The sequence below is a fragment of the Octopus sinensis genome, linkage group LG3, assembly GCF_006345805.1.
Source record: "Octopus sinensis linkage group LG3, ASM634580v1, whole genome shotgun sequence".
Classification (NCBI taxonomy): domain Eukaryota; kingdom Metazoa; phylum Mollusca; class Cephalopoda; order Octopoda; family Octopodidae; genus Octopus; species Octopus sinensis.
The window spans coordinates 162,947,151-162,969,920 of NC_042999.1; the positions used below are offsets into that span (position 1 = coordinate 162,947,151).

Genomic DNA, 22,770 nt, shown 5'->3' on the forward strand with positions numbered 1-22,770 from the left:
TTCGTATACACTAGGGATAGGGCCTATATGATCACTTCTGATCTTACCCATTCACCGACCGGTGAACAGGTCCCGAAAAAGTGAATGGATCTAATATAAATTCTTGTAACACACAGCCTTTCTAAAGGTACCAAAAAGCCAAAGGTTGTGGCAAATTAGCGCTACTACCTAAAGCGAGTATGAGTAACATATCAGTTAGTGATATGAAAAACAAATGATTTGAGCATAAAATTTTATTCTAAAACGTGCAGTCCAGTTATTTAACAGCTGTTAAAATTTTTGCTTTCAAAAATGAAGAATTTTCAATTTTTTTTTTCAAATTACTTCTGTATGATATATATTTTGTTATTTTATTGAATAGGGGAAGAGGTCGAGGACTTGCTTTCTTAGACTTCAATGAAAATGACAAAGTTACCAAACATTCAATTCCGCCTCCTTCCTCTGGCCAGTTTGATGACGAGTGTTGGGACGATGACTATTCTGTAAATAACAATGTCACCAATGGTAACTGTGATAACAGCAGCAGCCCTTTATCAAATGCTACCTTTTACAATAATGTCCCAGTGAATAGTCACTCTGATTCAGTACCAAAAAAATTTTGGAGGCCAGACCAACAGAGAAAGCAGCCTGGTTGTAGAGGTTTCAGAAACCTGAATGCTGGGACGAGGAGAGACTCACCTAGTCCATCAATCAATAATTCAGAGGAAGATTGGAACTCTGATGCTGAACAAGAAAACAGTAAGTTTTTTTTCTAAAAAAAATTCTTTAAATGATTGTTTTAGCAGTGTCAGTCCTTGTTTGTCACCTTTACAATACTTATACTGCTTGAGAAAGTGATCTTGCAATCTTAATAAAAATTTGTCTCAAAAAGCTACAATAATATGAACAAGTGGATGAAAATTACGTTTTTCTTTTTAAATTTTGAGGCTTAAAATAGCATATTCAAGTCCTTTATTTATTCTACTGGTGTAGGTTTTGTTTCTTAGGACATAAGTACTGTATCAGTGTGTAGTTATGCATCAGACTTCATTAAAGAGGTCGGGATACATTTAATCAATAGAAACTATTTTGATTATGCTAGCATGGATTTTCATTTCAAGGTGTCCAGTGTCTCCAAGTTAATCTACATTATGTTTGGACAACCAGCTTCAGTATGGGCATACTTTAGCTTCCATAGTAGTAGGTCACTTGCCAGCTCTTGTTTAGCTCACCTGCAATGTCCTGCAAAGCACAAATGCCTTTCCCTATTAATGTTGGAAACAAGCAGATTTCCATACAGCTGTTTCTTGGTGGGGTGAGTTCCCCAAAATATGTAAGATGTAAGCTCCAACCAGCTTGGATTCCAGTTTTTTTGGTAAGCATCCAAGGCTGTTGCATAGACAAGTCCAACATCACATGCAACCAATTCTAGGCACTGAATTGGTTGGAGTTTTTAATATTGTGTCAGAGAGCAAGGCTAAATCCTCAGCATAATCTACATAGGTTATTTTTTGAGCTGGATGTCCAATTGATTTTCTTCTTGTGAGTGTGAAGCCGAGGCTGTGAAGTGATGTTCCGAGGACATAATCCAGTTAGATTTGTGTAGACTAGGTACAGGTATTGTCCTTGGGGAAAATGTGTAATGTTTGTGGAATGCATGGAGAAAAAACGTGTAAACTGAATTGAAGCATGGCAGGTTAAGCAAGGTAAGTAATTATTCTAAAATACTTTTCAGAAGTTTTATCATTTGTATTTGATATGGTTTTAGGTAGAACTTCTAATGGTACAGCCAAAAGGTGGCTAAGATTGAAGATCTGGTAAGTTTTTCTGGCTACTTATGTGAAGTGGCTTCAGGTTTATTGTGCATGATTTACTGAGTGGACGTTGTGACTCATTCTTGAATTGATTAGAAACAAGTATAAGTAGTGCTACTAGAGTAAAAGTTGGGTTAAGATTGATGTGCCATCTAGTTAACGACACACCATATATTGAATATATTCTCTCTCCTCCCTCCTGTTGTCTGGGTTATTACAACATTTTAGGCCATTTTACATTGTCAGTAATTTTGCCGTTGGCTCATACTCATATTGTTTATTACTTAACTCTGATTTAGAGCACATGTCACCACAAATAATGTTGACTGCTACTAGTTAATTGGTGGTATGGTAGGAGTTACTGGGAAGAGTGACAGTCTTGTACCCTGTGGTACATTAGCATCCATAAGCTTGTTTAACCCTTTTGTTATGGTACTTCTTTTGATATGCTCTGTGTTTCTTTCAATTAATTTTAAACATAAAATATTTAGTAAAATAATTTAGTTATCGTTAAGCTATTGTTAGGAACATAAACTGGGACTAAGGTTTGGAAGATTTTAATTCAGAACTTATGCTAACAAGACATTTGTACTATAGAGCCAGAGGTGGTTTCAACCGGATGGGTATGGAAAGGGTTAAAGATTTAACATTCAGATTACCATGTCAAATGTAATGCTTATTTATTCACACTTAGAATTAATCATACATTATCATGTAGCTTTGCGATTTCAGCGATGTTTTGTTTACCTTTAGAATGACATAGTAGAGTAGTTGCAAGAGCTCTAATCTGGTCAATTTCAACACAAATCTGGTAGAATATTTGGTCCCGATATAGCTGGTTTGAATGCTAAAGGGTGAATGCTTTCAGAATACCTCTTTGCATGACTGAATGTAGGAACTGAGCACATTATGAATGCTTTGTAAATTCTTTAAGTTCATGGTCAGGATTGTCTCAGTAACGACTTCTATAAGTGTCAACCTTTAAGATATTAAGTGGAATAGTTGGAACTTCTTGCTCTTGTAATAACATTATCAGTTCCCCTTAGATTAGTTTGTCTAAGGTACCCTTGCAATTCATTTGAGGTGACTTCTTCAACCTCTACATCATTTGCCTATGTTTGTCAAAGTATCTTGAACTTCATGGTTGACTTTGTGCTGTTGGAAATCAGTTTTGTCATGTGTTTTGCCAAACACCATAGCTGAAGCTTTTAATTAAGTATGTTATCCACAGCATACATAATATTGAATTTTTTTTCCGTAAGTTCCTAACTGTTGGTTTAATCTTCTCTCTTTAATGAGTTGTTTCAAAGTTGTTTTCTGAAAGTAATCCTTGGCGGTAGCTATCACACCTTGATATGTTGGCTGGAACAAAGAAATTGTATATTCCATTGTTTAGAAGGATCATTTAATTTGTCTGGGTTGCTTGGAACATTATCCAAAAGGTGCAGTATTTTGTTGAAAACATGCCCAATGCAATCCCCTACAGCAAGGCAAAAGCATTTATAAAACAGCCATGGTCATTGATTTCAATTGTAACCTTTAGCACTGATAATTTCACTGATCATTTTAATGTGAAAATTAAGGTTCCTCTTCATGATTTCAGACAGGCCTTTACTAACAAGAAAATTTGCACTTTCTACTTCATGTAAATTTTCATACAAACTTTTAACTTTTGCCTGAACCACCCATCTGTTTGTTAACCTATACAATCAAGAGCTCTATTTTAAGCTTCACTTCTGTAATATTGCTGTTTTGCATTAAATCATTGTATAACATCAAGTTTATGTTCAGTGTAATTCCTTTGACTCATTTATGCATGTGCTGCCTTTATTTCCACTTGGTTTCTTTCCAATAATTTTAAGGGTAATGTATTGTACCATATCCATTTCACCAAAAATTAATTCCTAAAAGCATTTTGTCTGTTTATACATGCTGGGCCCTGCCTTGTGGAGTATCGCCCTCATTTTATCCTTAAACCCTCCCTCCTCTACAATCCCTTTTCAGTATATATGCCCCCCATTCTTTGTGCTACCAGTTAGTTATACCCCCACTGCTAGAACTACTCTCTTTTTTACTCTTTTACTTGTTTGTCATTTGACTGCGGCCATGCTGGAGCACCGCCTTTAGTCGAGCAAATCAACCCCGGGACTTATTCTTTTGTAAGCCCAGTACTTATTCTATCGGTCTCTTTTGCCGAACTGCTAAGTGACGGGGATGTAAACACACCAGCATCGGTTGTCAAGCAATGCTAGGGGGACAAACACAGACACACAAACACATACATACATACATATATATATATATATATATATATATATATATATATATATATATATATATATATATACATATATACGACAGGCTTCTTTCAGTTTCCGTCTACCAAATCCACCCACAAGACATTGGTCGGCCCAGGGCTATAGCAGAAAATACTTGCCCAAGATGCCACGCAGTGGGACTGAACCCGGAACCATGTGATTGGTTAGCAAGCTACTTACCACACAGCCACTCCTGCGCCTACTTCGATTCCTGATTCTCATTTTTTACTTTCTCTCACTGTTTTCACTGATCACTTTCCTTCTCTGTCTGTTGTTATCCTCCTCACATCTGCCATATTTCATCTTAACACCTCTTGTATTTGCTTTCAATCTCAATACCCTCGTATCTTCCTTCACTACAGCTACCCTTATCTACCTCTATATCTTCCTCCCCAATGCTCCTATTCCCTGCTCATCCCCAAGCAGCTTCTTTCTCTCCCTGCCAAGCCATACCTCTATCTCATTGACTACATTCACCTCTCCTTCATCTCTGACCTGTCCCTCTCTCTTCATATGTTTGTAATTCCACCCACTCCTTCCACCTCTAGCCATATCCTCTCTTATGCTCAGCTACAGTTTGCTGGATCCTGTCAAACTGTCCAACCCATGCTTGTGTGAAAAATGGACATTAAATCATGATTTACTATTTCACTATCGTTAAATGACATTATTACTTTTATAACAGTTGCTGTTTTCATTGCAAATTAAACTGATTTAAGAAAAAAATTCTTTACTCTTTTGAACATGGTTTGATGCTAAAATAATCGTTTTTCTTTTTCTCTCTAGAATACCATAGTCGAAAGGAGTCCAAATTCAGGTACAGCTCATTTTAAATATTCATTTTAATTCCATTAGTCAATTTTTAATGAAATTCTAACACTTGTCTAATTTGTAATTCTAGTTCTAGAAGAGACCAAGGTGACAGTAATCAAAGTAGACCAGGTCAGTTTTTGCACTTTAAACATTTGTTATTCTCTGATATTTTAAGCCTATCAGACTATTTTTTCAGGATTTTGATATTAACCCTTTAGTGTTTAACCCTTTCGTTACCAAACCGCCCAAAGCCGCCCGAAAAAAATTTTGGTTAATGTCACCAAACCCGCCCGAATTTAAATGAGAATATCAGAGCAAATCTCTTTAGTACATTCGTGAAAACACGTATTATACTTTGTAAACAGTTCAACTACAGTTTTGTACAATAATCGAAGTGTAATTTTAATTCTGTGAATTTTGGGAGATTTTTTTTCCGAAATTTGTTCCTATTGTGTTTTCAAAATTTGTAATTCTGACAAAAAATGGATACGAATTTCATTATATCAAGCAGCGAGTCAGAATTCGAAGGATTTTCTACTGAAGACCTTGATAAATCTAACTCTATGACTGAAAAAAAAAACCACGTGGTATTTGATAATGAATCTGATGTTTCATTTTCCGAAAGTGAAAACAGTGAATCCGAGAGCTCCGACAGCAATAAAGAAAATGAATTGGCACCTGAATGGAGTGAAAATTTAAAAACTGTTTCTTTCGGTGATTTTTCTGAAGAAACTGGACCAAGCCACAGACTTTCCCAGAAGAGTAAAGCCTTAGACTATTTCTTTTTACTTTTTCGAATGAGCCTATTTGAAATCATTATGGCAGAAACGAACCGTTACGCTTAATGTAAACAAAACGAAAGAAAAGATAGTTTAGTGGTTTCCCACAACCTTAAATGAAATTAAGACTATTTTGCCATAAATATTATTATGGGTATCAGAAAGTTGCCCAGAATAACAAATTCTATCGTAAAATTTTCTTGTATAACCCATTTTCTATAGCGATGTTTGAACAAAATTTTAATAATTTTATATCTTGTTGAATTTACCTGTATCTACCTGCAATTAGTCATTTTGTGACAAAAATTATAGTATAGAATTGGTTGAGAATATTTCATTAAATTATCTTCCAAAAATCAGATTAATATATTGATAAATAAAAAAGTTATAGTTGTTTAACCCTTTAGTGTTCAAACCGGCCATATCCGGCCAGAATTAATTCCACTTTATTTGTTCAAACCGGCTAAATCCGGCCGTAAATGACCACTCTACGAAATCGCTAAAAAAATAAACAAATCACGTTATTAAATTCTCGTAGCTTTGAGATAATGCGAGATGAAGCCTTTCCCGCCTTTATTCAAGTATAAATACTGTGAAATTGTTTCGACCACATGGTTATTTCCACGTGTGAATTACGACACCAGTAACAATTTCTGATTTTACAGAAAACACTGGTCCACAACATGATTTACCTCCTGATGCTCAACCACTGGATTATCTATTTTTATTTTTGCCTCAAAGTTTTTTTGAAAATGTTGCGGAGCAAACGAACAAATATGCCCAACATTTAATTTCTGTTCGTGGAAGGAGCGATCCGCTATGGCTGCCAACAAATACTGCGGAAATAAGAGCATTTTTTACGATCAACATTATGTTTGGAGTCAGACAGCTTCCTCGACTGTGGAACTATTGGAGTCCCGATGTAAGGTATGGCAATCCATATATTTCGAGCATCATGTCGAAGACGAGGTATTCGAAAATATCTCAGTATTTGCATTTGACTGATTCTTCCAATGCCCCCAACAAAAACGACCCAAACTACGATCCCCTGTACAAAGTACGTCCGGTAATTGATTTACTCGTACATAATTAAAAAACTATTTATTTACCTGGAAAAAATCTCAGTGTAGATGAAGCGATGATAGGATTTAAGGGCAGAGTACATTTTCGGCAGTACATGCCTGCCAAACCTACTAAATGGGGGATCAAGGTATGGGAAGTTTGTGAATCGGAGACAGGATACTGTGTAAACTTCGATGTTTACACAGGTAAGAAATATAATGCGAAAAGACCACATGGATTGGGACATGATGTTGTATGGTCTCTTACACAACCTTTTCACCATCAGCACCGACACCTCTATTTCGATCGTTTTTTTTCTTCAGTGGCTTTGGCAGAAAATCTTGCACGTGTAAGCACTTACATGTGCAGCACTGTTATGGGAAATCGTAAAGGTTTACCCCATGAAATAAAAGCAAAATTTAAAAAAAAGAGGGGACATTTTGCAAATGCAAAAACAAAATTTGTTAGTTACTGCATTTAAAGACAAAAGGCAGATTTTATTTCTGTCTTCTAATGAACAAACTGGTGTTGGGGCTGAGGGGAAACCCCTCGTGAATATTTGCTACAACAAATATATGGGTAGCGTAGACAAATCCGACCAATATCGGGCATATTACCCAGTTGGTCGACCTGGGAAGAAATGGTGGAGGTACATTTTGTGGTTTTTAGTTAATTTAACTATAGTAAATGCCCACATTGTTTACGTAAAAAGCCACAAAGTACCTCCGCCACCGAAAGACTACGACCACTCGAAATTTCGGGTTGACATTGCATCTCAGTTACGTGAGGGCTTTTCTTCTAGAAAGCACAGAGCTGGGAGAAAAGCAAAATTAACTGAGGTGGATGTCAACAGAGAAAATGTTGACTTCCATCAAATGGAAAAAATAGATGGAAGAAAAAAAGTGTGCAGACTGTGTTCGCAGCAAAAAAGAAAAACTGCGAAAGGGTACCAGATCGAAACATCCTACATGTGTTCGTTTTGCCAAGTGCCCTTGTGTAAAGGGTGCTTTGGACAGTTTCATGACAGAAATATGCCATAAATGTATAATTTTACATATTCCTTTTAATTTTATAATATAATATGTGAAAGTGAGAACTACATATTAATTTTCAGTATGTTACACACCTGTATTCACCTTTGTCTCACCTGTTAATGAGATTTTTTTATTAGATGCATTCTGTTACGTGAATGAATTCATTAAATTGTATAAGAGTGCATAGCCAATGGTATATTGACTAGTAAAAGAGTTTTTGTACTTTCTTTTCAATGATGACGTTTGAATGAAATATAGAAAGAGTAAAATCTTGTACTGATTACACCTGTATTTTAATTCATTCAAATTAATGTACCTCATCTTGAAAAATGTAAAATTGTTGGCCGTTGACATCTGGGATAATTTTAGCAGCAAATCAAACAGGTAAGATGTATTAAGAATATGAATTTTAGTGTTTATTCATAATGTTATTGTTTTTACACCTGTTAATTAAATTTACCTGCCCATAAAAGTCAAATGTAGTGAGAAAGATCAGCTAAAATTACGTAATTATAAACCACTGGCATTTAAGCACCCATTTACAAAGTTTCAAATCTGTATGTAGAAAATTAACAAAGTTACAAGTAAATATTGTGGACACCCCACTTGAACCTGAATAAATCCAAATTAATCTGAACAGATAAGCATTACATTTGACAAGTTAATCTGAACACTAAAGGGTTAATGAAGCCAGACTAAATTTATGATTACGTTAGAAATTAATTGAAACACATAAGGGGTGTATTTTGGTCAGAAATATAGTAACGAAAGGGTTAAACCGGCCAAATCTGGCCCAAATATCCTACATATCTTATATTCAAATGGGTGATATCTAGCCTCTCACACCTAACGTACATTGACATTCTAAACATAAACAATCGCCTCATTGAAACATCAAAGCTATAAGATAATGCAGGATTAATTTAAAACAATTTGAGTGGAAAAGTATTACATTTAACAGAGTAATCTGAACGCTAAAGGGTTTTAATCACCTAGTATTTTTATGCTTCCACAAGTTTTCATAACTGTAATTGTTAATTGGGTTTGTGGAAGCATTTTGCTTTTAACCATTTCATTACTGTATTTCTAACCAGAATATACCCCCTTATGTGTTTCAATTAAATTCTAAAATAATTGTGAATTTTGATTAGTTTAATAATGCAACTCTTTTTTTTTATTTATCAACATAATGTGATTTTTGGAACACAATTTAACAAGATTCTTAACCAAATCTTTTTTATAACTTTTGTCTCGAAGCAAATCTAATTACAGGTAAATACAGGTATATTCAACAAAATATATAATTATTCTAATTGTTTGACCATCAGCATAGAAAATGTTATTAGCTGATATTCGATCAAATATTCAACAAAATTTTAATAGAATTGTGCAAATTACTAGTTATTTTATCAGTTGAACTTAAAGTGCATAACACAAGTGTACCATAAAGATAAAACAGAATGAAATAGGTGTACCATAAAGGTAAAACAAATATTGGGTTTGTCTTTGTGAAAACTTTATGAAATACATGTATACATAAATACACAATGATTCACAATCCAAATTAATCTGACTTGGTCATGCATCTTACAGGTAAATAAAAACAAGTACATGAAAAAATATAAATCAAACATATACACACATACTCACATACACACGCACATACACAGTATTCCTAAAAGTACTTGGATTTCTTTCTACTAAGTATGTGGGAAATCTCAATTTTTTTTTTCCTCTTAGTCTTGTGTAATCATTCATGCAGTAATTGATTCAAAGGAAAAAATAATCTAATGGTTTTGTTTCCTTTGCATGACTTTGACTAGGCCTAATATCTTCCTAAAAATAACCAAGGAAAATAGTTTTTAAATCCTTGCATTATTTTGATGCAAATTCCCTTTTCCTGTCATTTTCATAGCTGGTCAGAATTGTTTCACTTTTGGAAATATAATCTGATTCACTATCACACACATATATTTTCTTAGATTTTTGTTTTCTTTTGAAAATACTTTGAATTCCAACTTGTTGCTTGACAACACGAAACTGGTATCCATTTTTTGTCCATAGTAAAACACTTGAGTCTTTGTGGAAAAAGGTGGTGGTGTGTGTGTGTGAGGGATCTCCAAAAATTTGCAGTGCTCACATTTCCTGCATAATATCAGTAGATATATTAACTCAATTGTTTCCATAGTGAAACTACGTATTTTCATGAATGTGCTGAAATTCTCATTAAAATATGAATAGGTTATTACAGCTGTTTTGGGACAGTTTAGTAAAATTAACCAAACTTTTTCTCTAGCAGTTTTGGACTGTTTGGTATTGAAAGCGTTAAACAGTTCTCTCATTTTTAGATTTAATGTCTACCCTGGTGAGCTGCTTGGTTTTTTTATTCAACATTCACTCTTCAAATGCATTAATGTATTGATGTGTCCTCCTAAACATAGACCAATTCTTTTGGCACCTAGTTTTTTTTCTCAACAATCTACATTTTGTGTTTTTTACAATTGATGTTGCCCATTCAAAAAAGTCAGCTAGTTGCACTTGCTATATATCTACCTTTTCCGTCTAATCAGCACAGTCATGTTCAGCAAATTACTGATCGATTCTTTTCTTCTACTCGAATTTAGGTAATGGTGCTCGCTACAAGTCTGGGGATGCTGGTTGTAATGTAAGGAATGCATCTCGATTTAATGTCAGTTCATATAAACGTTCAGGTAAAGATTTTTCATACTATTTTAAATTTTGAAAGACTGTTAAATGTTTATTGCTTTGATAAATATTGTGTACTCTAATCATATTAGTTTTTAATTGTGGAATCTTAATGTATTTCTCTGGTTTCACAATGACCCAGTTGGTCTACTACCACTATTTTACTAATGAAAATGTATGTAATTGTTGGAGCATTGGCATATTGAGTATAAGTTGTAATTTAGGTTATTCAAGATGCAGACTATATTTGCAGCCAACTGAACAATACTGTTTTGTTATCACTGCAGACTGAATAAAAGTTGTTCTAAAAGAGCTAAAATGCATTTAAAACCAACCAAAACTTTCTGCTATCAATTAGGATATCTAAACTTTGTTTCATTTCATAGATCCATTTGACAAAGTGCCTGACCATATGACATTAGGAGGTAAGAGATGCTTGTATTTTCATTATTTTATCAAATACATAAATTTATTAGAAGTTGTATTGCATATATTTTGTTATAAATATTTGTATTGCTTAAACTTAAATTTTACTCACCTGTTTCATGTGGGCAGCCATATTAAATTGAGCAATCTGGCTTGGTGTTGAGTCACTTGGAACTTCAATGTGTATGAAAAGTTCCCTATCCTTGTAATCACATGATTGAATGTATTTTTGCAATTAACTGAGCAAAAATCATGCTGGAATGTTCTAGCTATAACAAAGGTGTTGTAGATTTGTTTGAGCAGTTACCCCTGAATGATTCTGCTAATTGGTATGTGACTGGGTATCTGGAGAGGTAACTTGCCTCGTCCTTGTGTTAATACAAAAGTTTGAAGGATGTCTGTTGGAATGGTATACTGCACAATATTTTACTTTTCAACTATTTCTAAGGTTGGCACTGTTATTGATACATATGAATTCACAGATTTTCATAAGTTCAAAACTTTTCTAGGTAAGAATTAACTTTGTTAGGATTGACTAAATAAATACCTGATGGATAAAACCGACTTTGTCAGGCCTCCTCCTCTTAGAAATTATTTCCCTCAGTTTGATGCTCTGAGTTTAAGAACTTATGGTTCAGGAACGTATATAGAATAACTAATAAAATGATGATTATTGGGCTTGATTATAAGATTTAATTAATTAGCAGTTCAATAAGTATGTAATATAATTGTATGCTTTTGAATATTTTTCTCAAGATGCTCAAGGTGGTGAAGCTCCATACATCCCCCCTCCACCACCAGAAGACGAGAGTGCAATCTTTCAGTCCATTCCAACGGGTATCAATTTTTCTAAGTATGATGATATTCCAGTCGAGATTTCTGGGCGAGCTGCTCCAAGCGGTTTAGTTGATTTTGAAGACGCGCAATTCCAGCAAAAGATAATGGAAAACATCTATCGTGCCAAATTTGAAAAACCAACTCCAATCCAGAAAAATGCCATTCCAATTATACAAGCTGGTCGTGATCTAATGGCCTGTGCCCAGACTGGCTCTGGTAAAACAGTAAGTAGTTCATTACATTTTCTTTTTATAGGATTCATTATCTCTAGTTGAAGGAATAACACTAGAATCAAGCTATTTGCATCACTTCCCAAAGATTTTAATTGAGGTTATCTCCTTCGTTTGTTAACACTTCTGATCGCTAATTGCATGGAGAAAGTAAAAAATTAGGGTTAATACTTGCGTATTAAAAGAAAAAGAATCTTGTATTTTAGTGTATATGTATGTGTATATATATATATGTATGTGTGTGTCTATATACATATATATAGATAGATAGATACATAGAGAGGGAAAGTGAAAGAGAATATGAGCTGTGTTTTAAAAATGTTTTTTTTTCTTTTGGGTCCTTTTGTATTTTTTAGATGACCTTTGTAAGAAATGGAGAGAAGGAAAAAGGGTTTGTTTTCAATAGTAGGAGTGTTGCTATGTATACACACATATATCCTTACATACAAATATATGTATATATATATATATATATATATATATATATACACACACACACACACACACATAACTTATTGTGTGTGTTTTCATAAGCATTCATACATATACTGTGTGTCCTTGAAAATGAGAAAAGGAAAAAATAAAATATAAAAATGTGTGTGTATATGTATGTATATATATGGATATGTTTATGTATGTATATCAAACATTGAATGGGAAACCACCTGTTCTTTTAGAAACCCAAGGGAGTGCCAAGTAAAAAATGTACATATTTTCTTTATTTTTATATTTTATTTTTTCTTTCTTTCACATAAGTGCAAAAAAACAAATAGCTAGTAACTCAATTTTTCTATTTGTTTTATTTTTTCTTGTAATTCCAGGCTGCCTTCCTATTGCCAGTATTAACATTGTTGTTACAAAGAGGTGTGAAAAGATGTGAACAAAATCTTCCACAATACCCTGAAATTTTGATTGTTGCCCCTACTCGTGAACTTGCTGTACAGATATTCATGGACACTCGCAAATTTGCCTATGGGACAAGCATACGATCTGCTGTTGTCTATGGTGGTACATCAGTTTCAAGCCAGATAAGAAATATTTCTTGTGGAGTTCATGTGTTAGTTGGAACTCCAGGTCGTCTACTTGATTTTATTCAGAAAAATACAGTAAGAAACTAGATAAATTAAATTTCCTTTTGTGTATTTGTAAATCACACTTTGCATTAACATACTCTTAACTCACCTGGCTATGCCCACCTTCGTTTACATTGCAACAATGTCAGTATAGCAGTTGTATTATGGTAGAAAGGTTATTCATCTATAGGTTCTTCAAAGCAGATAGATTATTTCATATGCTTAAGAGATTTGAGAGCACATTCATGTGCTCCAATGCCTCAGTTTAGTGAACTATAATGGTGGTGTAGATTTTTTTAAGACAGGGAATGAAACAATTCTTGTGTGGTGGTGATGACATTGAAGCTACTGATGGTCAAGAAATTTTATCAAGCATGTAAGGTTTCAATTTATGGTTCCCTCTGTGAATGCATGAGTTAATAGTAATTCAGTGGGATCATTGTTTTAAAATCAATTATTTTATGACTCCCTAAATCCTAAATATCTCAAAAATACTCCAACATGTTGTAGATGTGTTACTTGGATTACTTCCTAGAAAAATGAAAGCATGCTGTTATTTTAAAGCAGCAGTATTTAACCAAAGAAGACCCTTGTGTGTTTCAATTAAATTTTAATATAATCATAAATCTGGACTGGTTTTGATAAGTTTTAGTTTTTTTATTTTAACATATTGCGTAATTTTTGTCTCAAAGTGTCTCAGGTAAAAACAAAGTAAATATAAAATTATTTCAGTTTGGGTATACAACAAAATTTTAAAATCAGAATTGTGCACATTACTAGATTATCAGTTGAAATTAAATGCATATCAGATAGGTGTAGCAATAAGTGTAAAAATAGGGAATACTGGAATTTATCTTTGAAGAAAACAAGAAATTGAAATACACATACAAATAAGTAAATGAAATACATTCATACATATACCTAAATGTACAGAAACATAATTATTTACTATGCAAATTGATCAAAATTTGTCACTTTATAGGCAAGTTAAAATTACAGGTAAATGAAAAATAAAGAGGTAAAATCCTCTATAAACAAACATCATGGTAACCTGTAAAGCACCCCACTTCACATAATGCAATTTTGCAGAGTATACATTGGAAACTTGTTTCAATGGCCTGTCTACTGAGAGCTGTTCTTTTTTGATGATGGTATTCATGGCACTACCTTTTGTGACCCTCAATTTATGGTGATTTGCTGAAATCATTGGGATGTCTTTCTAGCAGGTTTTCGTTTTTCTCCTAACAGTTTTTTTTTTTTTAAGAAAAACCAGCTCTCAACTGCATTGCTACATCTGATTGGAACAGCAGACAGTCACATCACCTTCGAGCCCCTCCTTCATTTGTTAATATAGTATAAATGCGTTAACTATTATCAGGTTCACTATATACCAATTGATTTGTCTCTTGTTTCTGTATGCAAATTTCCTTTCTGCTGTTGGATTATTTTTTTTTGACATCCCTTTCCTACTTGTAACACATGTTGCCACAGCTTCTAAATTTACTGCAGGTTTGACCAAAATGCAAAAAAAAAAATGTAGCCCTGGTTATGGTATGGGAGTTTTTAATTCCAGACCATATTGTACCTTAACCTGTGCTGGCTTACATTGCCTTTCTTCCTTGTATAAAACCGAATCCACCTTGATCACCTATTTTGGTTGGTTTTCCAGGCATGTACTGTCAGATGTATTCTGCTTTTGTATCGCCCCATACCCTCATCGATAGACAGGTATCTCCCTGGGTTATAGAATGTTTTATAAGTGTTTTGAATGCAGTTGATGAGGAGCCTTATTTTAGATGAGATGAAATTTTGGTTCTCTACATACTGGTGCACAGCTATTTAAATACTGCAATTTTTTTAATCTTGTCCTTGCCATGATACCAAAAGGGTTTGGTCACTTCTCCAGTAGTTGGTTATTCAGGTTAACTTCCTTATTCCCATTATCATAGCAAAAAAAAGCTCAGATTTCATTTAAGCATGTAGGAGGCCACAAATGGTTTCTTTTGTTGCATTATTTACATTCTGCATATTGATTAGTTTCCACAGTAATTGCATGAAACCAACTAGGAGGAAAAATATTTTAAAAATAGTTTAACCCTTTAGCATTCAGATTAATCTGTCAAATGTAAAGCCTGTTTAATTACATTGTTTTAAATTAATTGTACAGCATCTTGTAACTCTGGGATTTTGATGATGCCCCTGTTTATTTTTAGACTGACTTTGTAGGGTAGGTGTGAGAGGTCAGAGCTGGCTGGTTTGAGCATAAAACAGGAAGACTATTTTGGCCTGATATGGCCGGTTTAAACACTAAAGGGTTAATGGTTTTGCCTCTTGGGAAAGACTGTGATTAGGTCCAGTCTCTTCAGAAAAATTTGTAAGAGAAAGTTTTTAGACATTTGTTGCACTTACTTACAAATTCATTTCCTTTGTTGCTGTGTGAATTTTTGTCTGAATCACGTTCACTTTCAGAAATGGAAATATCTGATTCCTTTTCACAAGCCATGTGGTTTTTGTGTTTGCTGAATATTTTGTTTGACTTTTCCATTTCTTCGGTTGAAAACTTTCAAATTCCAGTTCACTTCTTGACAACATAAATCTGTTACCCATTTGTCAGTATTTTAATATTTTCAAAGCAACACCAAAAAAATGTGAGGAAAAAAATCTCCAAAAATTCAGCGGTCAGATATCACACCAAATAATGTTGGATACTGTAACTCAATTGTGTATGTAGTGAAATCAGGTTTGCATGAATGTACTAACAGAATTTGCACTGAAATCCTCATTTAAATATGAATAGATTATTATGGCTGGATTTGGGTGGCTTGGTATCATTTGCCATTTTAATTCTCGGGTGGGTTGATATCGAAAGGGTTAAATTTAATATGTACTACTACATTACACCATTAAGTTTAAAACTTACTCATTATCTTAAGCAACAATTATTGTTTGTATATTAAGGCTCAAAGCTATTTAAGAATCTTTCAAGAGAAATGTAATTTGTCTTTAAACTTGATACTCATGATGAATGTAAGGCCACTTCTGCTAACGATTTTGAAAATGTGCTTGTGAAGCTGTTAATCTTTAATAATGTACATATCATCATTATATGTCTGTTTTCTATAATGGTATGGGTTAGATAGTTTGACCTGAGCTCATAAGCCTGAGAACTGTACTAAGCTTGTGTTTTGGCGTGACTTCTCTAAGTGGATGCCCTTCCTAACACCAGCTACTTGACACAGTATACTGGGAGCATTTTGCATGTCACCAGCACGGGTGCTCCTTACACATCACTGACATGCTTTTCCTTTACATGTCACTAGCACTGAACACAATTTCACTTTGCTTGATGTCTTAAGGAATCTGTTAGTGCTGGTAGCATTATGAAATGCACCCACTGGAAGATCTACACAAAACCAAAGCCCTCTCCCCCCATTTACTTTTTTTTAATGCTGTGCATGTCCAATCCATGTCTGTATGGAAAAATCGATATAAAATGTTTCATTGTATTCCATAAAAGAACTTCTGTAGATTTCTTTTTCTTAAAATTGTGTTCATTTTCTATCTTTTTGTGTGTCTCCCTGTATGAAACAATGATGAGTACTGCTCTTTGTATATATTCCGTTTTTAAAATCTGAACTTTGTTGTTATATAGGTGAATATATCTCAAGTGAAACATTTCATACTGGATGAAGCAGATCGAATGTTAGATATGGGATTTGAGCCAGATATAAGGAGGTTGGTGGATGATCATGGAATGCCAGCAAAAACCCAAAGACAGACATTGATGTTCAGTGCTACATTTCCAGACAAAATTCAAGAATTAGCTGCTGATTTTCTTAATGATTATTTGTTTCTCACCATTGGCTTGGTGGGTGGTGCATGTTCTGATGTGGAACAGATTCTCTTAAAAGTATCAAGGCAGGAAAAAAGAGAGAAATTGTGCAGTTTTTTAGATGAATTTGGTAAGAATTTTAACTTTCTCATGGTTACTGAAACAACAGTTTTCCATTTTTTTTTTCCATTTGATGTTCTGTACCTGTCTTAATGTTATATTTATTCATTACACCATATAAGCATTTTTTGTTAGTGCAAAATGTAGTTAGTATTGCTCATACTGTCAATTGTTTGGAAGAAATTGTGATGTGTAAGAATTACCACTCAAATGAGTTTATATTGGGTTGTTAGGAAATTCCTAATGTAAAGTATTTGTTTTGCAAGACCTGATCTTTGAACCTTTGGTTTAGTGAGTTCTGGAGCAATGGACAATAATAAAACCTGCATTGTCTGTTTAACATCTCTCTTTCTTCACTAAATTTTGCCAAATGCTATTAATATCAACATCAAAATGCAGTCGGTGATAAGTTCCCGGTTTGCAATCTGTAATATTTTCTTCAGTAGGACAGATTGAGTTGTCATGGTTTGCAGCAAATGGTATATTGCCATTACAGACAAATGGATTGGAAGTGCAGCCAAGGTTAACCTGGAGATGTGATCTAAAACCCCCATGCAAAGAAGTTATCATTTAACAGGTCTTTTATGTTGGTACGAGTTGGATGGTTCAGAAGATTGCATCAATCCCTGCTTTCTGTTTTGGCTTGGTTCTTATGGCTGGATGCCTTTCCTGACACCAACCACTTTACTACTGTACTGGGTATTTGGTGTGAAAACAAGATGCTAAGTTGAAACGGTTTGCTTGACTAATGACTGAGATGCTGCAAACATTTTAATGAGTGGGTTGTTAACATGAAACCATAAAGTACTTTTGTGAGAACTGGTATTGAAAGATTAAAAAATTTCTTTTTTAAGGTTCAGATAAAACCCTAGTCTTTGTGGAACAAAAGAGGAATGCAGACTTTTTGGCATCCTACCTCTCACAAAATGATTACAAAACAACAAGTATTCATGGGTAAGTATTGTTATGTATTCTGAAGTGCTCTTAAGCTTCCCTAATTTAATAATCTAGTTGTTCTTAATATTTTCAATTAGAGGCCATTTTGAATTCATATGTTGTCACTGAAATTGATCTGCCTTTTTATTTTACCCATTCCTCATACCATATACCTTATCCAATCATAAAACATTTTTCACCCTGTTTTATCTTCAACTGTAGCGAGGAAGTCAAAATTGTTATCTAACAAAATTGATTTTGTTAGATTCTAAAAATAGCTGTGAATTTAAATGGATTTCAGAAAATAACTATAAATTTATATGAATGTAATATTGGGAACGTAACATAGTAAGAGATTCATGAAACTATTCCAGAATTTTTGTCTCAAAACAAGAATAAATGTAAAGTTATTTCAGTTTTGCTTAAATGTTACCATAAAAAATGAGTTATCAGCTAATTTTAATATAGAAGAATTCTATATTTTTCACCCTGTTTTATCTTCAACTGTAGCGAGGAAGTCAAAATTGTTATCAGTGATTATCAAGAAAAATGTATTTTCCTTAACCATTGTCATAACCATCATTTTACAGCCATTTTTCCATGCTTGTGTAGGTCAGACCAGTATCACACATTGCCAAATGTTGCAGCACGTTGCATGTCGGTATGAGTTTACATCTCATTCCTCTTATATATTGTTGCCCTCATTCCATGTGTTCTGTCATTCATGTGCACTAAACATACATATTCATGCATGCTGCACTTTTAGCAATAGATTATATATCAGACAGAAAATAGCTACATAGTCATAATTCTTGTTAGTTTGCCTTATAAAAAGAAGAGGACATGTGAGAAGATATAAATTGAGAATGAATTCCCTGAATTTTGTTTTGTGCAGTTTAAAGCAAGAAAAATAGAAAGTGGAAGATTATCATGAATTTTCTATTTTACTGCCAGTTTGGTAGACTGGTTGCACTTAATGCACTGCATACATAAATTCCAAAAGGAACTTGTTAAAAGCTAAATTTATAAAAATGTTTAAGGAAAATTAAAACCTGAATTTACTGTTCTTAACTCAGAGACCGTCTTCAACGAGAAAGAGAAGAAGCCTTACAAGATTTCAAGACAGGAAGAATACCAGTGTTAATTGCAACTTCAGTGGCAGCTCGAGGACTTGATATTCCTAATGTCAGCCAAGTTGTAAACTATGACCTTCCCAGCTCTGTTGATGAATATGTCCACCGCATTGGCAGAACTGGTCGGTGTGGTAATACAGGTCGTGCCATCAGCTTTTATTCCTCCGATTCAGACTCGAGTCTGGCAAAAGCCTTGACAAAGATATTGAGTGATGTGAGTATACCTTTTCATTTCTGTTCTAAAATCTTTTGATTCTTGATCTGAAAACTATTTTATTTTAACCCTTTAACCCTTCAGATTACTCTGCCAAATGTAATACTTGTTCCCATTGTTTTTGAAGATTTCAATGAGGTGATTGTTTTATTCTTAGAATGACATGGGGCAGTGAGAAAGTCTGGATCTAATCAATTTGAACATATACCAGGTAGAATACTCTGGTTGGATGTGGCTGGTTTAAGTGCTAAACAATTAAAACTGATATTGAACATCTTTATTGCTTTTGCTATATTGAAGTAATGTTTCATAAACAGTTTAACTGAATGATGTGTTTAAAAAAGTTATTTAAATTTAGCTCTTATCATTTAACATCTGTCTTCCATGCAGGCATGGGTTGAATGGTTTGACAGCTGAGAACTGCCCAGGTTCCCTTCTCTGCTTTGGCATGGTTTCTATGATTAGATGATCTTCCTAACAGGGTCACCAAGTAGCTTGCAAAACACTCCTCAACTGGGAGAGAGTGAGACAGAAGGGGATGTTTTTGTGCCAGTTGAGAGGTTAAAGGAAGTAGGATAGAGATAAGTGTCTTACTATAAAGGAGACACTTGGTTACGCCAAGGGAAATGGATGATGAGAAAGAAATAGATGTTGGAGAGGCATCAAGCACATAACCCACCGAGTGGAGTGGAGTATGAATGGTGCAGAGGGGGTAGAGGTGGATATTTTGTTGAAGTGTAAGGAGAGATCTTTAGAGATGGGGACTGTAGCAAGTAATGGCCAGAGAAATTGGAGTGGATTGGTGACTATGGTAAATAAAATTACTTACCCAGCTGAAAAATTTCTTGGTTCATAAGACCAGCCAAGAGTACCTATTGTTATTTAAATGTAAATTTGAACCCAAATCTTGTTAGTACATTAAACCATTACATTTAGTGAATTTTGGGTCTACCATTTGTTTCCACAATGTTATACTTTGGTAATGTTCTTCTTTGAACTTTTCATTAGTTTATTTGCAACTAAAATATACCTACCTTTTGAGTTTGTTAGATTCTAAAAGTAGCTGTGAATTTAAATGAATTTCAGAAAATAACTATAAATTTATATGAATGTAATATAGGGAACGTAACATAGAGATTCTTGAAACTATTCCAGAATTTGATTTGCAGCTTCAAAATGTTTAACCGTTCAGCATTTAAACTGGCTACATCCAGCCCAAATATTTTACCTGTCAGATCCTGTCTGTTACACTTACTCTGTGTCATTTTAAAAATAATCGCATCACAATTTTGAAGCCATATGATAATGCATGATTAATTCAAAACGATGTGAATAAATTAGCACTAAATTTCACAGTAATCTGAATACTAAAGGATTAGTATCTTTTCATTTTTTAACATGCATTTTTTTCTGCCATTTGCTGAGGCATATTTTCTCCCTTTTGATGCCTTTCCGGTTTCCAAGCAAGGTAATATTTCCCCATGTTTTCTCAAAAGAGAGGTACTTGCTTCATCATAACACTTGTTTATAACTATATCATGATGTCGAGATAAGGAAACGCATACACACATATGTGTGATTGATTCTTTTCTTACTGTAGGATTAAACTGAAGACCATGTTGTTAAAGAACCTACAGAGCTATGCCTACCGTCTTTGTTTTAGTGAAATAGAATGCAATAAATTTTGTCATCTTGGAAGTGTTGTTATGCCAATAATAAACACATGCACTGGTTCAATTTCATTTCTTTGTCAGTTGGTTAGCTAATTAACCAACCAACTAATCAATTGTGTAATTAATTTATTCATGTGGTTAATCAATCATTTGTGTTTGTCAGTCTTTTCATCACCATATCTTCAGTGACATGCTCTTTCCCTTCAGATTTGACTCTTATTATTGGTATAATAACCTTCGCAACATAGACAATTCAATGAGAAATTGTTATAATATTGGTTATTTTAATTGAATGCTCTTTGTCCTTGTCTTATGACTGGTATGAATTTTACATTTAGAACTGGAGAAAATCTCAGCTGGGTTGGTATCAAAAAGAATTAATGGCTTTTGGTGATGGTTTTGAGCAACATCAGCGATATTAGAATTTGTTGAACCAATTTGTTTTTGTATTAAAGTTTTCATCTTAGCTATATAATTCAAAAGTGGGATTCAATTTGCAAGAATTTGAAGGTTGATTTGTGTAGCTATAATTAACTGGATTTTTGTGGGAAGTTATCTGGAAACATTTATGATTATTTTTATGTTAACATTTATTTTTGTGGTAGACAAATGTCTAAGCTGTATTTCACTCATAGTAGCTATTGTATTTACCTATTTACATTTTGCAGGCTCAACAAAATGTCCCTGTTTGGTTAGAGGAAGAAGCAAAAATGGTAGGCCTTTCAAATGGCACATACAATAGTGGACGTTTTGGTGGCCGGGATCGGAGGAGAATTAGGGTAAGAATATATCTTCTGACATTTTCCTTGGAATTAAAGAAGGAGCTCCAACATAATAAACTCTGTTCCAAACCTAATTGGTTTTTTTCTAGGTTTTCTTGTAGGGGGTCTGCATTGATGTTCTCATTAATTTGATAACATAAAAGAATTTAAGAGTAAATTAATTGTATAGTCTTGTGACACTGAATAATTGTGTATTTTCAGAGCTGTGCACCAGAAATGGTTAATGATGGTTGTGGTTGGCAACCTATAAGCAGTGGAGCACCCCCAAGACAAGTGATTGAAGAGGAAGAGTTGTGGGAATAATTACTTTCCAACTGTGATAGTCATTCCATACCAAAAGTTTTCTATTTTTTCATTCAAAGACTATTTTCACTTGATACTGTTGGGTGTTGATCCTTTTTTTTTTTCTTTTTTTTTTTTTAAAAATTTTCAATTGTGGAGAAAACAAAGATCTTGTTAAATAGTTTAATGTTTTTTTATAATTGCTTATTTGCTTTAAATAAATTTGATTTTTGAGTTAAAACTGATATGTCTTCTAAAAATACCAAGTCCTACCTGAATTTGACTTATTTTAACTTTTGACCAAAATGAGTGATAATGTTCACCTTAAGCTAAGCAATCTGGACTGTTCCTCTCTTCATTTGTCTGCATTCATCCCTGAAATTAGCATAGCACTTGGAGAAAACTGGATTTTTATGCTGCAATTTCTAAGTAGGAATTTTGTAGTTATTACCAATAGGCGCAGGAGTGGCTGTGTGGTAAGTAGCTTGTTTACCAACCACATGGTTCCGGGTTCAGTCCCACTGCGTGGCACCTTGGGCAAGTGTCTTCTACTATAGCCTCGGGCCGACCAAAGCCTTGTGAGTGGATTTGGTAGACGGAAACTGAAAGAAGCCTGTCGTATATATATATATATATATATATGCGTGTGTGTGTCTGTGTTTGTCTCCCTAGCATTGCTTGACAACTGATGCTGGTGTGTTTATGTCCCCGTTACTTAGCGGTTTGG

The 22,770-nt window shown here is 34.0% G+C and overlaps 1 protein-coding gene and 1 long non-coding RNA gene across 4 annotated transcripts in view; both read left to right on the top strand.

The window, feature by feature from the left end:
• LOC115209238 (probable ATP-dependent RNA helicase DDX4) overlaps positions 1 to 22,305 on the top strand; it is a 25,706-nt gene extending 3,401 nt beyond the window's left edge. For all 3 annotated transcript variants that reach the window (XM_029777518.2, XM_036501576.1, XM_029777517.2), the window contains exons 2-13: positions 362 to 738; positions 4,898 to 4,928; positions 5,013 to 5,053; positions 10,424 to 10,510; positions 10,892 to 10,930; positions 11,688 to 11,992; positions 12,820 to 13,104; positions 16,724 to 17,033; positions 17,878 to 17,977; positions 19,036 to 19,306; positions 21,648 to 21,758; positions 21,963 to 22,305. In XM_029777518.2, the coding sequence (XP_029633378.1) occupies positions 362 to 738; positions 4,898 to 4,928; positions 5,013 to 5,053; positions 10,424 to 10,510; positions 10,892 to 10,930; positions 11,688 to 11,992; positions 12,820 to 13,104; positions 16,724 to 17,033; positions 17,878 to 17,977; positions 19,036 to 19,306; positions 21,648 to 21,758; positions 21,963 to 22,064 (2,059 nt within the window). In that variant the 3' untranslated portion in view covers positions 22,065 to 22,305. The remainder of the gene's footprint in view (positions 1 to 361; positions 739 to 4,897; positions 4,929 to 5,012; positions 5,054 to 10,423; positions 10,511 to 10,891; positions 10,931 to 11,687; positions 11,993 to 12,819; positions 13,105 to 16,723; positions 17,034 to 17,877; positions 17,978 to 19,035; positions 19,307 to 21,647; positions 21,759 to 21,962) is intronic.
• LOC118762654 lies at positions 13,461 to 15,721 on the top strand. Its single transcript, XR_004998420.1, has 2 exons — positions 13,461 to 15,160; positions 15,385 to 15,721. It is a non-coding gene; the product is annotated as an uncharacterized LOC118762654 (long non-coding RNA).
• Positions 22,306 to 22,770: the final 465 nt, after the last annotated feature.